Raw genomic sequence first — 18,062 nt, 5'->3', positions numbered from 1 at the left:
ATAGTTGATTCACTGAACTTTATTAATAAAGTCTTATTATAGAAAATTAATAATTTGTTTGTTAATCAATTACTAATCAATCATGTCAATTCTATTTGAAAAAGTGCTTAAATTTTATGCTGGATGTTGTTATTCACTATTAGATTACCTTAGCTGATATTCATGTATATTTTAGTTTTGAATAAAATTTTTAATTCGAACCAAATTGTCACGATTGTTACATATTATATAATATAATAAAAATAAAATAAATATAGCTGAAATGACAAAGTTAAATGTAGATAATATAACAATTAAAAAATAGTTGAAATAATTTCAAATGGATATTAAATATCTTTGTAATGAAATAGGAACTAAAGAAAAATAATTTTAAAAGCGATACATAAATAATTTGTAGATAAATACCATTATAACTTTTAATATTTTGTTGAGAACAGCTAATCAAAGAATTAACAAAGTGAATTTCCTTTTTTATTATAATGCATCAACAACAATGAAAAACAGTTTATCACGATCTTCTTGTTTTATTGAGAAATTTTTTTATTAAAATATTTTCAATTATCCGTTTATAATTTTAACAAAAAAAAAAAAAAAAAAAAAAAAAAAAAAAGAAAAAAAAAAAAAAAAAAAAAAAANAAAAAAAAAAAAAAAAACTAAATAATTGTTTCCAGACCATTACAGGATTTATCACGAAATCGACATTATCGTCAGTTGAACTTCCTTTTTCTAATAGCTAGAATACTCAAGTTGGTTCTCTGTGCTTGATAACAGCTTATGTTTCTATCGTTTCATATCGCTAAATGTAGAATTAATCGCCAATTATAATTTGTCGTCAATCAAAATTATGATTGATTTCGGACTATCTGAAAGTGCTGAAATTTCATCTGGAGTTCTTAGCTGTAGAACAAACAATATTTAATCGTTTTATGACCGTCGAAAATTGACAATCGATATTCGGACTACTTTTCAATTAAATTGAGTGATCAAACTTTAATTGAAGCACTTTTCGAATGACAAAGCATGTTTCAATCGTTTCCTGACTACTCCAAGTAAAACTTAATGCCAATCGAAGATGAAGTTAGACCATTTTCTGACATAAATTATCTATCAGACACAAAACTAAAATGACAATAAAAAGTTTTTAAAAACTTACTAAACTATGCTTTTCAAGTTAACTGTAAAGGAGCTGATAATTTTATTTTTCTCACATCTAAAACAAAATGTTTCAAACATCTATTTTTGGCAATTAATTTTAATCAGCCCCTATAGCCTCCCTGGACCTCCGAAAGTGATGCGCCTTGCGTTTTAAATAATAAAGTTAATTTCTCCCTTATACTGAATTTGGAAAGCATGGCTTTCATTTTTTTAAAAAAATTTATTATTTTGTTAAATTTATTCTCACAACTTCAGATTCCTGTTCTGCAGAGAGAATACGAAGATCTGACGACAGAGCAGAAAACTAATATTATTACTTCAGTAGTACAGCTGCCATCAAATTATAATGTAAGTATGCATTCATTTTATGAAATAAATGATACCCATGTATTCCAGCTTGTTAAAATATTAAAGAGAAAAAAATTGCCTTATAACCAAAATAAAAAAATAAATAATTTTTAGAAGAAAAAAAGTAACAAAGAAGTAAAAGTAAAAAAGAAGACAAAATTGCCTTTAATTTTTGGAACACGATATAGGTTGCAAAATCTCAGGAAAATAATTTATACCAGCAAAATTCTTTTTTAAGCTTTTGAATAAATAGTAAATGAAGTTAAGACTCATGAGACTACATTAGAAGCACAACCTTATGAATAAGGTTGTGCTTCTAATGTATTCACCTAAGTATCATGAAAGTGAAATTCTTAATCAGTTTTTTTAAATTTTAAAATTAAAAAAATGATTGATGATTCAAATTTTTGTGTAATTTGTAATTTCTTAAATTTTAGCTTGATTTTCTAATTCTTTGAATCTATTTCGCATTTATCATATAGTAAAATAAATAAAAGTAGATTTAGATGTATTAAATAGATAAAAGCAGGGCTCGAAAAAACTCAGAAATTTTACCCGTCCCCGAGGACGGCTTGTCCAACAATGTACCCGTCCTCCTTTGAAACTAACCCGTCGCTTCTAAATAAATAAAAATATAATTTTCTCTTATTTATTACAAACATTTATATAAATTGCACAATGAATTAGTAGTTACTAGGATTACAAATACTAGGATTACATTATACAGTAATAAAAGAAATACTAGGTTACTAATAGTAAAGCCTAGTATTTCTTTAATGAAATAATTTATTTCCTTAATGAAATAATTTAAATAACAAAGGTCATTTTATCTGGCAATTATCATGTCAATTTATCCGATGGTACTGCGTTTTTTAAATGAATCAAATACGACATTTGCCAGTTCCACAATCAAGCCAATGATTTACAGAGGTTTCTGCGCAGAAATCTGAAAGAGGTTTTTCATTTAGGTAGATGTTCATAATTGCTGTTGACACTACTTGTTTAAGACCAGTACGTAATGTGTGTTTTTTTCTTCTTTTTTTTTTTGTAAGTTCATTGCTGAAAAGCCCCTTTCAACCGCTGCAGTACTCCCAGACAGAGAAAACATCAATTCCACCATGCGCAGTATGTTGCTGTATTTCGAGATTAGAGGGTCATTTTAGAAATGAGGTGCTAGACTCTTGTAAGATAACAAAAATTGTAAATATATCACGAACATTAACGGGAAAATAGCCGTATTCGCGGACGTTGGATTCGAGAAATTTGTTGTTCGCGGGGAATTTTTGACCGCCGAGGACGGGCGGTTTTTCGAGCCCTGGATAAAAGTATATTTTTTTTCAATCCTTTGCATCTAGTATGTATCTAATGAATAGATCTTGTACATATGATAGACCCCCGACTTCCGTTGCTATTTATAAATGGTGTTCCATAATGACCACAATTAATATATATTTCAGAATTGATCTAAGAAATGTTTTCAAATTTAGATTAATCATTATCGAGGTCAAGAAAGACCGAAATTTCTCAACACCTAATTTATTAGTCAGGTGGTACTGCTTGTGGTTATGAACCCCCTTTAACTTATAATCTCAAATAATATTGAACCTCAATCGAAATCCGTCAGTTTTTGAAAGCATTTTTTTCCCATTTAAATTTTAATTTGTGATTTCTAATGTGCCCAGTTTTTTTTTTACCTATTTATTTTACTCTTCTTTTACAAATACTATTTAAATGACTGGTCATAGTGGAGCACCCCCCATAGGTAGCCCATTTATTGAGTTATTTGTGTAGACGTAGACACTTATTTTGTCCTGTATCTGCAGCATGAAGAAAGGTGTTGGGATGCCTAGAGAAAGCTTCTGGATTGAGGTTATGTTAGTTTTACCAGTTTTAATAATAATAAACCAGTTTTAATAATAATAAAAAGAAATTGGCAACAGAAACTAAAATCCATATGTTGAATTTCTACAGGAAACTAAGAATTATTCTAAAGTAAACATTAATTTCTAAGAATAAAAATATCTTAGCCTTTTGTCCTTCTTTTTTTTAATGTTATGAATATTTGAATTGTAAGTATGGGAAACTATTATTATATTTATCTTATATAATGTCATTCATAGCATATCTGGATATTTTTATTCTTTACGAAATATTTTGTTTAAGCCAATATTTACCTCTTCAAAAGTTAAATTTCATTATTAAAAATTGTAATAAGTTATAAGTTAAGTCATTTTGGATGTCTCCTTGATTGATGCTGTATCTCTCTTTGCTCCCTCTCAGCATTAGCAATATCTTAGTCATAAAAATAATTCATAATTTATGCCTATTATAGATGATATACCTTAGTACAAAATGTGAATTTATTATTATAGTTTTATGTATTCATGAAAAAACCTGAATAAAAAAGCTATAATTAAGACAGTCCCTGCCGTAGAGTAACCCATATTTTAGAAATAATGCCGATTTCAAAATAAATCCCTAGCTAGCTATCAAGCAGCGAAAAAGAGCTAGGAACTATAGTTAAAGTCTAATAATTTATTTAATTAGTATTTAATAGTTTATCAATGCATGTTTATTTCAATACAGTTACAGACTTTTTAGTTGTTAAAGAGCGATATGATTGCAAATTATGCTTCTATCTTTATTAGCTGATCAATAAATAGCCGTAGAAATATTGTTCTCCCTTGGAGTAATTAATATTAAAATTTTGAAAAAAAATTTATAATAAAGAAGTTAGAATTAACCTGTGATTAACTTATACATTCTTTATTCTTTAGAGCGATGACATAGTAAATGAAAAAGTAGCTCAAATTCATCAATGGATGCAAAATGTTTTGGAGATAGATTTTAGAAATAGAACTAAGGTAAGTTTAAAAGTGTTGTTATTAATATTGCTATTGACACGTCAACCACAGAGCTTGATGGCCAAGTGTTCTCTAACTAGTTAAATGTCACCCAAAAAGGGTGAAATTCTTTTTATTTTTTAAATTAATTTATTTAATATTCTACAAAATTGTATATAAATATGAATTTCAAATTTATAGTTTAGATTAGAGTATAGTTTAGATTAGCAAATTTAAAGTTTAGATTAGTATATTATAAATATTGAAATATCTATAAAAACAGTTGTAATATACTATAATTAGTATATAAAATTTAAAAAAAAAACATGGAGTCTGTTTGCAGTTGTAAATATGAAAAATTAAGTGATTAAATAGTAGATGTGAAAAAAAAATTTAAACAACAATTTTGTTTCATGTTTTTCACTTTTTATGCAAAAGTAAAGCTATAATGCGAGATTTTTGCTTTGATTAATATAATTCCCGCCTTAACAATGAACTATACAAATAATGCAAGTATATAATTGCTTATGTCCACTTTATTTTATAAGTTAATTACATTTTACCTTTGTGTTAATTGTTAACATCATGAATTATTGTACTTAAAGTTACAAGCATAAATATTATAAATTGTTTTAACATTACGCTTTAAAAAAAAATTTCAGCCCTATTTTTGATTCTTTGTACTAATTTTGTTTTTACAAACGAGTTTGCCATGCCCGCATCTTTTATATATTTCAAGAAGTATCATTTCTTGTAATTTAACTCTGTATAATGTCTTTTAATTTATTAAAATGTATGAAAACTAGTAAAATTAAACTTTAAATTTACGGATTGATAAAGTTCGAGTTCAAATGCTAGTAGGAGTGGCAAAGAGACAGTTGCTAAGGTACTGAGCTTTGTCGTTGTAAAGAGCCGATGTTCAATTCCCTATGGTGGCTCGAATTCCAACCAGATTCAGATTGATAGGTTCAACATTCATCTTCACAATAGGCTGTGATGGGAATGCTTTACTTTTTACAAATGTTAGTAGTTTGCTTTTGTCAATGCAGCAAATTAAGAGATAATTGATTTATTAATTTTTATAAAGTTTTGCAATCTTTATTTAATAAATTATTCTGTGATATAATATCATATTTTTATTGCATAATAGTTTTTTTTATGCCGAAGTATAATCTAAATTTAATAAAAACCTATTCCAAGATAATGTGAACATTTATCAAATGCTAAATTTTCTGTTTTGTTAATCCTTTAGCCATAATATTAATCTTCCTATTTAAAGTTCAAAAATTAGCTAAAAATTTCTACTTTAAATAATACTTTATAAATTAATACATTTCACCACATGAAATAGTATATAAATTGAAATATTGCACACAAAATAGTCTTAATTGTTTTTTTAATTAATTTGTTCAATTTTTTTTTTAATATTGTGTTTGTTCTCTCTATGTTCTATCTTAAGCTTTATGTTTGTGTTGTTCATATTATTTCTGAACTAGTTAAAGGTATTGTAGGCTAAAAAATGCTGTCTGCAGATAGAATTTTTAACAATAATAAATTTCATAATTTGTAAAATCTAACCAAAATCAGTGGATAAACACAATCTTCCTGCATTCTCCCTCCTCTACCTTCCTGGTTTAACTTGGCATTTGCTGTAACTCAATTCTCTATTTTACTCTTTCAAAGAATACTTTATGCTCATTGAGCAATTAGACAACCCTTAGCTGCAAGTTAAAGTATTTAAAGCTATTTTAATTGCATTGTTCCTTTGCATTTTTATTTTATATTGGGTAATACCGGTTCTATTTACTTACAGCTTATGCATAGTTAATGAAACTTATTAAATCTTAAATTCTTAATTTTTATTTGAAATTTTCTCTTTTTGTTCATTCCAATTAACAGTAACGTAACCAATTTTTCATTTTTGTGGTACATTGATAAAATTGACTTTTTTTATGCATAATTGCAATTTTTCTACTTATTTTATACTGAATATCAATGAGTTAAAATATACTTTCTTTTTAATATCAATAATTTCATAAAGCAGGTCTTTTTAAAACTTATTTAAAATAAAAAATATTATTTTGTAGAATTATTTGAGTGACGAGCTAAAATCTAAAGTGGACGCAGCTGATAAACATTCATTGGAGCTTATCTATATTCATCCAACCCCTGAAGTGCACCTTTCCAACATTTCATTTACTTTTTATGCTTTTGACAACACTTTAAATGGTAAGTATAATGACAATATGTGGTAAAATAATGAATATTTTTGAAAACCTTTCGTTTCAGAAATAAGAATTTTGTTAGTCTTAAGAAGGCATGGAATTTCAGTTCTAAAGATGATAGCAAGACTAAATTGTTTGCTTGCCACTATTTTGCCTTTATGAAAAGAAAATTTTTTCAAATGTTAATGGAACTGTAAGACCTTTATGGCGACCAAAATCATAATGAAAAGAATGTAAAAACTATAGAATAAATGTAATAATAATTATATTAAATCAAAAGGAGTTTGTCTTAAGTTTTCAATATTTCCAAATACTATGCCAACATTTCTGTGCTTTGAGGAACTATAATTAGGGCTGCAAGTTTGTTGCGGGAAAAAAGATCCAAAATTCATGGGAAATTTTGAAAATTACGCAGATTCTAAACATAAAAAAATTTACTTTATAATTGATGCAAAAGACAGAAATTCATAACATAAGAAAATTCTAAACATAAAAAAATTTACTATATAAATGATGCAAATAATGAAAAAGCTTAAAAAATACACAACAAAAGTATTTCTTTTAATTTCAAGCAATGTTAATATTTTTATTTAAATGAACAGAATTTTGGTACAAAGTATTGTACATTGTCAGATTATTCTCATTTATGCTTTGTCTTTCATCATTTGGTACATTTGTATACTTAGAAAACGATCTTTCTGTGTCCATGCTGTTTTTAGGCACTGACAAACATCGAATGACCACTTTTATAGAGCGTTTGGTCTTTGATTTCCAAAACTCAGTCAATTTTCCTTCATCAGAACGCAATTCCTTGACCGTTGTTTTGTAAGAAGTAGTTGCTGTGAAAACTCAAACATTCTACATTCAAACTACTAGTTACAAAAGCCTTATTTCCCTCTAAGAAACTGATCCCCATTTAAGAAATCACAAAAAGCCGCCAGGAAAATTGTCTGGATATGTAGAAAGGCAGTAGAAATTTAATTGCCCAGTGGAATATCCTGTATTACAATTTTTCTGTCAAAGATTTGATTTATAACATTTTCCTTCTTTTATGATTCCAATTTCTTTCGTACTCTTACTGACTTCAGTAAAGTATTCCTATCAGTCTATTACCCTTTCTAAGTGTAAAAAAACAACCTCACTTGACAAGATTGTGATTATCTCGTATCTCTAAACTATTTTCTTGTCATTTTGCTATTGATTCACTCCCCTAAATATCTGATAAATTTTACATGTTCAATTTAAGGCTTCAAGAAAGTAAAAAATTCTGTTAAATAAAAATAATAATTAAAAATGAAGAAAAAAAAATTCGCTCAGATCAAAACATATTGAGAAATTCGCGGATTTTAGAAAAAAAAGAGGACAATTTCGCAGAAATTTGCACTGAGATAGACCTGCAGCCCTAAGTATAATCTAAGGGTACATAGTTTAATTTATATATTTGATCGTCAATGGCATGTAGGCAAGTGAAAGTTTCGCTCCCTGATATTAATAAATAAGGTCTTTTGTAATTATAATATAAATTTTATACAAACCAATTTTAAATTTTGGAAATCCTTCTAAAAATTCTAAATAAGTGTTGTTATCCAGATGTCAAATTTTAAGAATCATTTAAAAAAAAATTTAAAGAAAATTTTTTTGCACATTATACATTTTAAGCTAATATTTTTTTCCACTGTTCAATGAGATCAACAAAAGCCAGCTTAATTTGCCTTTGTGCATCTTAATTAAAATAAATTGGCGGGGAAAGACTTTATTCCTTTCTTTGATCTTGAAACACAATACTGTGGTCTGAATTCCAAAAAGTTTTTGGAACACATTCTATATCTGGTAAAGTTTCTTTTCTCACCTTCCTTGTCACATTATTACATAAGCATACTAACGGTTCAGGAACAAGATTTTTATATATTGAATTTCAAATATATTTTTTATTGACATTTATGACCATAACACTAATAATGATTACGCATGTCTATTTATTTATTAATATCCTCTGCAGAGGATCAAAATTGTGATGGCTTGTCTTCGGATCATCCTCAGGGATGTTTCCCAGACCGTCGCCAATAGCCCATTGTGCTTCTCTAGTGCAACGTAAATTAACAACAACAACATAGGTCTATTTATTTCAATGAAAAACATGTAGAAATAAATAATATACTATTTTATCTCATGATTTTATTGTAATCATAATGTGTACTGAATGTCATATTTTTTCTCCCCTTGTCACATTTTCAGAACCCCTCCCTCTCCTTCAAGTGTGAAATTTGTGGACAGTCCCTTACATAGAGACCAAATTATTATTTTTTTTCACTATAAAAAATTCTCTCCAACCTGTAGTTTTTTCAAAAACGTGACAGTTGATTTGTGTTTTGTCAGTAAAATAATATTTTTACCATATCTCATTAATATTTATAACAGTGTTCTTTTTTTATTTTATGATTGAAAATAAATGCCTTTACAAAAAGAAATAAATATATTTTTCTTCTATCAGAAACACTGCCTGCCTACTTTTTGCTCTCTTCATTAAGAACCAAGTCAGAAGAGTTATTGTCTTTAGTAAGTGATAATACTATTAGAAATATTTTCATTTAATATTTTTTTAGTATTTTTGGTGTTGTTGAAAATTTTGAATTGCAAATTTGAATAATCACTTTTCAATGTGTCCAATTTGCACAGATTGCATTGTAAGCAGGGTTCTTGCTGTCCTAAAATGTCTTAAAAAAGTGCTAAAATTTTTTCCCAACTTTTTTAGGGCCTAAAAAGTGCTAAAATTTCTTCTGAGTGCTAAAAAAGTGCTAAATATTTTTTATTTTGGCGCCTTGAAAAATTTTTTGAGCGGTCGGATTCTTTAAATCGGTTNTTTTAATATGGTATTTTGATGCGTGAATTTCGAATTTATGTATCTATATTATTTGGGAAATCAATCATTAATGATAAAAGGGAAAATTTTTTAGAAAAAGTATTTTTTTGAATGGATTCTACCAATTAATTAAAAGTGTTTAATTTTGCCTCCAACGGGACTAAATGAATCGTGGTATATGACAAGTCGTTTAAAAAAATTTTAGTCTTATTATTGAAAATATTTTGTTCTTATCTAAGCCACTATTTTTCAGTTTTTGGCAACTATTTTGTTCATTTTTTTCTGTGGCAAACCTGTAGATGCAATCTGAGAAATACGGTCCACATAATTTGGCCACGAAAGCAATTCATAGTTTGAACCCCTTAATGTTAATTTTACATTTTGTGTATTTTGCCATATCTCGAGAACTTTTTAAGCGAAATGAAAAATTGCACACTATTATAAAATTCGTTATCCAAAGATACTTCGATGTAAAAATCAATTTTTAGTAAATATTTTTTTATTTAATAGTTTTGTTTGAGTCATGATTTATTTATTTATTTTTTTAAATTTAGGAAAATTAGGCATCAAATTCAGACTTACCATGGTTTCACAATATATGCCATGAATTCATTACAGAATCTGTCATGTCCCACGAAAGTTTTTAATTGTTGCTAATACACTAGTTATTAACTCTGTTGAATGCAGAAAATTACTTATGTAGACATTTATAAAAAAATTTCTGTGCATTTTTTTAAAAATATATATTCTAAGAAGTAAAAAAAAATAGCATGTACCCCCTTAAAAATTTCTTTCACGCTATGCCTATGATTATGTTACAATTTTAAGTGGTAGTTTTTAACTTGACATGACTAGCTTAAATAAACATGCTTTTATGACTATAAATAATCATGCTTTTATTTTTATACCTTCAAAGTCATTTCTCGAATTTGTCTGATGTATATTATTGCAATTATGTATATTATTCCAACTTAATATAGTAATTTTATACTTCTAATTTACACTTGCTAAAATTAAAGCATGCTTTTATTTATTTTTTCTTTCAATCTTCAAAATAATTTCAATAATTTGTTTGAAAATTTATATTATTCTGGTATATATAAAATGTGTGTTTTTATTCCAACGTTATGTGGTTGTTTTTAACTTTATACTTCTAATTTACTCTCGCTTTAAAATTAAAGCATATTTTTATTTTAATTTTCAATGGTTTGTCTAAAAATGTATATTATTTTGTAGGTGAATGCTAATGCGACATATTTCTACCATGGACTTCTACCAGAGAAATATGATTTCCTAACAGTAATCATAGAAAAGTATGGTACTATAGTTGCTGCTACCTGTTTGGCTGCTCTTGTGTTGATTATTCTTTTAGTTTGTGTTGTGATATACTACAGAAGAAAAACACGTTATTCCGCCCATAATTTAACTAATGTGAGTATTTCATTGAAAAGGCTAGCATATATTTGAAAACAATGAAGGCTTTTCCATAGTTTTATTTCCAGAAAATTTTGAAATATGAAAAAAGTGTAAATACTTATTTCAAATCTTATGAATAAGGAGGTATATTTTTTCTTAGTGACACAAATCGAATGAAATAGTTTATAATGAATAACAGTATTTTTGCATATTATGCAGGAAAAGTTGAAAAAGTTAACATTACATACCCTCCTATACTAATGTCTTACACCTATACTTCTGTCAAGGATGCACAACCTAAAGTCCAACTTGGTGCCTGAACTGTTTAAAATATAAGTAAAAGTATCAAAGAAAATAAAAAATTTTTTTTTGCAGCTATGCTCCGAAACAAAAAGTTACTTATTTAGTTAGCTTTATTTAAAATAGTATTAGAATGTATCCATTTCTCGTTATTATAGTTGTTTTCAAACATTGTGTTCAGAGTTGGTTGAGAACTGTAATTACTTATGAATTTATACAAATAAACTAAAAGAGAAGAAAATTTTGCAAGTGGATAGGATAAATAAATATTTCAAAATTCTATCAACAAACAGTTATCACATTTATCTGATACTGTTTTAGTAACTAATTTTATTTTTCTGAATAATAGTGAAAATTAACATTTTTGGGATAAATGTAAATTTAAACCTTTTTCGTTGTATGCCTATAAATTTACCATAATTTGCTTTCTAATCTGATTAGTATATTTCTTTAAATTCATTATTTTAATTATCTGCACACGAGAAGAAAAAAATTAATTGCACATGTAACTCAGTCATATTGCTTTCAAACAGAATTTTAAATATTGACAGCATTTTTGTTATTACAGCATTATGTTAATGTTGGACACCCAATACTTTACTTTGTAATTTTTGTGGCTCATTGCTTGAAAATGGCTGTGCATCCCTGATTTATGTAGTTAGAAAATATTTAATAATTTATTAATATTTTGATAAGTTAAAACCATCTCATCTAACACTTCATTTCTAATAATTTGAGCAGATATATAAACAGTCAAAGAGACAAATAATCATGTTCCTAAGTTCTGGAAATGTTTTTTATAAAAATCCTTAGTTATCAAAATGTCTACCTTAGTTCACTACTGCTAGGAAATTTTTTCCACAAAAACTTCATATGTTAAAAGGTTTAACGTTAAGTTAGAACCAGGGTTGGCAAGCTTTTGACACATGACGGTTTTTACCGTCATGTCAAAAACCTATAGTTTTGGTAAAACTGTATTTTTATTTGAGTTTTTAACTGCTTATAATTTAAAATTAATTCATTTTCGGACAATAAAATGAGAAAAAAGTTGTTAAAAGATATTTAAGAACAGATTCTTGCATTTTTCCAACATGATTATATCGAAACATACAATTTGAAGTAAAATATTATGATACTAAACAAAATTTTCAACATTTCCAAGCATCATTTTGTTTGGCATATTACATTACTGAAGAATGTCAAGATTGGTTACTTTCATTCATAAAATCTTGCTTTGAGAAACACATGTACATATAAAAAAAAAGCCTCATAAAATAAACTTTTCCTATCAATTTTGCTTTCAATATTTTACACAGAAATGAGACATGAAAAAGCCTGGGAAATCCTTTTAGAGTTTTCTTGCAACATTGCAATAGCCTTTTGTTATCATTATCCTCAATGACAGGCTTCCTTGGAACTAGACTGGTAGTCATTTACAGCATTCATTTATAAAGGCAATTATGTGAAAATAATATATTGTCCGCTATATGCCATAAATGAAAGAAAACAGTAGGTTTTTGACGTTTTTACCGGTAAAAACATGGTTTTTACCACTGTCATGTCAAAAACCAGTTTTTGATGGAAAAAACCCAATCCTGGTTAGAACCAATCACAGTGGCTATTTTACTGTCACAATTTTGGCTTATTTATTCAAAAAGTTCGTTTACAAGCTTTGTGGATTATCCATTTTTTGTCTCTAGCTTATACATATAAAAAATTAGATTGTAGGAGGGGGAAAAAACTTGCTTTTACTATACTTTATTAGACTGGGCAGAAACAAGTTTTTAAAGAAGAACAAAATTACCTTAAAAAGACATTGATACAGGAAAGAACATAATGATTCTTAAAATTTATAATGGTGAATAATCTTCTTTTCTTATAAGCATAATAATAATTTTTTTAAGTCAACAATCTAATGTTTATCTTATGTTTAATCTAAAATGGAAGAAAAATGCCTCAGAGCAATTATTGCTTACAGATTCAAATTTGTATGCAACCTTATCTTTGTGGGGGAAATAAAGTATAATTACAGAATTGCCCCAAAAATATTTTAATTTAAAAAAAAAATGAAGATGAATTTTGAAAAAGTGAATTTGAAAGTGATTAAACAAGAATTTAAGTTTAAAAAAGTGAATAAATATGTATTATCAATAATTTGACAACAATAATTCATATGTTGTGTAAAATTAACTTCTTTAATGGTGAACATTTCCTTATGAAATATAACAGTTTATTGTCAGCATATGACTTTTTTGTCAAATTGCTGCATAAAAGAGTTCAGTTTTTGTGAAGATAAGATTCTTGAACTTATCCTTGTGAACATATTCATTTTCCCAGAAGGATTTTATTGAAAGTTTCTTCATAAAATACTCTCAAGTTAAAATGAACCTGTATTGATTCCTGAATGTCTATTAAGCGCAAGTAATATAGGATTTCAAATAAAACTAAAAAATTATCATAACTTAGAAATATAAATAATATTCAACCAAATTATTTAACAATTAAAATTCTAAAAATATGTATTTTGCTTGGTTTATTTACAATAATTTTTGGCATTTAAATATTCACAACATAATGCTGAGGTAATTTTCTTACTCAAAACATATTATTCTACAGCTAAGCAAAATTTACAGTTTATGATAAAATCCTGATCTTTCTTTGCTATTGGGAGGTATGACAATCATGGATAATCCACAAAATGGTCAGAAGGAAGTTACAATAGTTTTTTTTATTTTGATTCTTTGTATATACCATGAAAACATAGTGTTAAACTGTTAACTCTGTGTCCACCTGTTCTATTATTCAGTATTTAATTACATATAAGTTTAAAAGAAAATTACAAATCATAAGAAAATTGTACTAGACCTCAATTTTCGATTGATATGTAATTTTACTACAGTAGCCTAGTATTTTTTTTTTGAACCTAATAAATTCAAATATAGTACTATATTGTAGTACTAAATTCAAATGAGTTATAAGATGATAATTAAATACGTAAGTTGGCTACAAAGTCTTTTTTTTCTTAAATAAATGAATTTTTGAAGTATAATGCATAGAATACAAATAATTCATACAATTAGAATTATTTACTAAAGATATCATTTTATTTATTTTGTGTCCTCTCCAATTGCAAAATGGAATTTCTTTCATAATTTTAATGCTTTTTTATAAATAAGAGTTGTATGTTGTGCACACATTGATCTGTGCTTGATAGTTTAACTACGGAGCTTATTTTATTTTAAAAATGACTTAATAAAAGCAAATTTTATAAGAACTGATAAAAGTTATTATTTTCATAGACTAAATTGCACAGAAATATGCAAGAAGCGATGGGATTGGATTTGAATCCTGCTGTTGTTATATTACAAGATGAATTAAAAGAAAAAGTTATGAATGGAAATAAAGTGTGTAGTTTGGATGATAATGAGGGGTGGTTGGTACCCTTCACTGATGTGCCCCTGGGAGAAGACAAAGATGCACCACGTGTCCAAGATACAAAGCTATAAATTAAAATTCCATTTTTGTTTGTATATGATGCCAAAGTTACTGTATCTTGAATGAACTGTTGCATGCAATGTAAAAAAAGGACATGTTTTAATAATTAGTTGTTTTAAATTGCTTTTTCCCCCCACATAAATGTAATTTTTTTTTTTTAAGTTTCAATATGAATAGCCATTAAGTAGTAATGTATGTATATGTATATTCAGAAAACTGGAGCCATTTCGTTTAGAAACATTGTATGTCCAATAATGGCTAGTGAGAATTTTTGTCCTTTTATTTTATGTAAAAATGTTAGAATGTAATCACAACTGTAAATATTGAATGTGTGTAAGTGCCTTTTTTGTCACATCTAATAAAATGTTTTTTTAATGTATGCTTGCTTATATTTGTAGTGAGACTTTTTTTAAAATTAAACTATCAAAATTATTTATCAGTACACTTAATTGGCTTACTTCTACACACATACTTTTTAAATTCTTAAATTTCAAAATTAATTGATAGAAAAATGATTTCAGCAAGTTTTAGGAGCTGGTAAAATTTTCAGATTTCTAAAGTATTAGACTTTCAATATAATAAAATTGTGGCGTAAATTTTGAATTCAAAGATCAAATTTTAACATTGGTGTGAGTAGGAAATTCCGCAGGAGTTAGTCATTTTGATCAACCCACGTTCAAATTACAGTCCACTGTATCAACGAGGATGAAAGTAACAGAACAGAAAAAAAAAGGTACAGTGAAACTTTTCGAGTGACCATCCTCTATTCTGTGAATAAATTAATAAGAGTGATAATCTAAAGAACTATCGTCATTAGATTTTCAAAATAATCACATCCTGTATTAATAAAAAACCCCATTAAAAACAACTGTTTGTTCAAACAATTTTTTAAACATAATTTAGAAGCTTGAAGTTTTTTTGCCTTATTCTCCTTCTACCTTATGAAAATTTTGTTGAATTGGTTTTTACCCCAAAAATAAGAACATACCACCAACTTTGTTTGTAATGTGACTCGATCACTTCAGTGCACTGCTTTTATGTTTGAATCAGTTGTTTAAGACATGTTTAAAGCTCTAGCTTACAGGAATTGCTACTGAATCAATTGTAATGTACAGTATCCTATCTGGTCATTATCCCATTTTAGCCACACTGTAATTCAGTTGTTGTGTCTTGCACTTGTTGCCTGTACATTTTAATGCTAGGTAAATAAAAAAAAAAAGAACAAGAAAGCTGTATATTGGTTGTTTACAAAGGGTTGTCTTGTCTCTCTCAGAGGCTTAGCTTTGTTAAGTTAATGAAATAACAAGTCTGTGCCTTTAAAAACACCGTCTCTTTATACAAGCTCCATTGTATTTTTGCATTTTAATATTTTTTTCTTAATAATACAATGAATGAGAAATGATGAAATTATTTAAAATGAAATTCGGTAATGATAGAATAATACTGTTTCTTTAAAAATTTGTTCATCAAATACACCAGTAAAAAAACAATTACAAATATATATTTTATTGTCACATAACAAGGCAAAATAATGAAAAAAAAAAGATTTATTCAGCTTACATTTAGATTGTATTAATATGCATACAATAAATTTGAAAATAAAATCACAATCCAATTATTTACCTTCAAGGATAAGTATTATCAATAANTTCTCGGGAGAATAAGAGTACAGTCTTTATACAATAAAAGTAAAGCAAATTAAACTTGTTAAAATAATAACATTAGAGCAATATCTACAAGAGCAAAATGTAAATTGTCAGCAAGAGGAATTTTTACATATATTTTTTCTCTAAGAAGAATATATAATATTTCCTGTGAAGGTGTAGGATTAAACTAAGTGCTTTACATTTCATGGACGTCATCATGCTTCAAATTTACATTAGTAAATTTATAAAGGCCCTATTTAAAAAAATATATATATTAGCTTTTATTTTAGTTTTCTAATAAATGAAAGCATAATAGTCATACATTGCAAGTTAATTAATTAACATAATTTTTAGTTTGCTTAATTTGTTATCTAGAGGGAGTATTCTACGGTTTTTCTTTATTTCTTTTATATTCTTGTTGATTATTTTTACATAATGACCAACTATGGTTATAAAATGGACTATGGTTTTTGGTTGAAAAAACTATGGTTTTTGGAGCGGAAAAAAACAGCAGCTATGAAAGTTTAAATAGTATGTTCACACTAAACTCCTCCCCTCCCCAAAAAAATGCAATTGGCAAATATTGCAACTAGACGGCATATTTGATACTCATTTTATTTATTAGAAAATTATTTTATTAAAGCTTGAATTTTACCATATTATTTTTTAAAAAGGAACTGATGTTCAATTATTGCAATTTTAAATGTATTGTATTTGTACTAAACCATACATTTGAAGAATTAACCCTTGAAATAAATATTTTAGGATTAGCTAATTTTAAAATTTAACCTTACCAAACCTGATTTTATTAACACACAAATTTTTAAACAAAATCAATTTTTAGCAATAGAGAGCCAAACAGAGACATTATCACGATCAACTCTTCACACTTCCACAAACAGCTGGATAATTTTTAAGAGCATTATTAATTGATATTTCATTATTCAACTTATGATGAAATGTTCAGTTTTTCAATAAAATTTGCTCAAAATATTCTAAAATTCAAGAAATTGTAGCGTGTTTTTTCTCTATTGTGTATAACAGCGTAACATATTGTGCTTAAATAATTAATGCATTGATATATGCAGGAATGTGATTCTTCGCAGAATTGCTCAGAGTTCCACTAATCCAACAATTAAATTTCATTACTCATGCAAAATCTCATTAACAAGCTATTTATATCACACTTACCAGCACCCTCTTTAAAAGAGCGTCTGATTTCTGAGATTTTGTCGTAAATACAGGTAGTTTTATCACCGTGGATTTCACAAATTTTAAAATTCTTTTGTCTTTTTGGGTGCAAAAAAGGAATAATATTTTTTTGAATATATATATTCTTTTGTTATGCTGATGAGAAAAATTTTATTAGATACATTTTTTTCCCCGCTTTAAATTTAATTTATCTTCTATGCACAAAAAGAATTAAGTATTAAAATATAAAACTTACACATCGGAAAAAAAATGTTAGAGGATTTCTTCTTTCAAAAATCACATGACTGTATAAACATGAAAGATGCTTTTAAAAACATAAAAGATACACTGTTTTTAAAAACATAAAAGTTACACTGTTTTTAAAAACATAATAAGTATTACTCTTTTTTTAAAGAGCTCAAAATAATCAAAAACTTCGTAGCAACATGCTAAAAGATATTGTAATTTGGGATTGAAATAGATATCATAAGCTAATACAGAATTATCAAAAGAAGTTACAATAAACATTTTCAGCTGTATATTACCATGCATAATTATAAAAGATAGAACAAAAGCTGATTTA

At 26.9% G+C, this 18,062-nt stretch overlaps 2 protein-coding genes across 3 annotated transcripts in view; one reads left to right on the top strand and one right to left on the bottom strand.

Moving 5' to 3' along the window:
* LOC107456830 (uncharacterized) overlaps nt 1–15,021 on the top strand; it is a 56,791-nt gene extending 41,770 nt beyond the window's left edge. For both annotated transcript variants that reach the window (XM_016074793.4, XM_043056831.2), the window contains exons 3-8: nt 1,411–1,503; nt 4,281–4,367; nt 6,434–6,575; nt 9,063–9,127; nt 10,668–10,862; nt 14,447–15,021. In XM_016074793.4, coding sequence (XP_015930279.2) covers nt 1,411–1,503; nt 4,281–4,367; nt 6,434–6,575; nt 9,063–9,127; nt 10,668–10,862; nt 14,447–14,653 — 789 coding nt within the window. In that variant the 3' untranslated portion in view covers nt 14,654–15,021. The remainder of the gene's footprint in view (nt 1–1,410; nt 1,504–4,280; nt 4,368–6,433; nt 6,576–9,062; nt 9,128–10,667; nt 10,863–14,446) is intronic.
* A 1,106-nt stretch (nt 15,022–16,127) lies between these two features.
* LOC107449204 (vacuolar protein sorting 4) overlaps nt 16,128–18,062 on the bottom strand; it is a gene marked incomplete at its 5' end in the record, with an annotated part of 113,844 nt that continues 111,909 nt past the window's right edge. Inside the window, 1 exon segment of the mRNA XM_071179626.1 lies at nt 16,128–16,541.

Source organism: Parasteatoda tepidariorum, chromosome 4 (genome assembly GCF_043381705.1).
Source record: "Parasteatoda tepidariorum isolate YZ-2023 chromosome 4, CAS_Ptep_4.0, whole genome shotgun sequence".
Taxonomy (NCBI): domain Eukaryota; kingdom Metazoa; phylum Arthropoda; class Arachnida; order Araneae; family Theridiidae; genus Parasteatoda; species Parasteatoda tepidariorum.
Note: the sequence above shows the minus strand (reverse complement) of the source record. Positions and strands in the feature narration are given on the sequence as shown.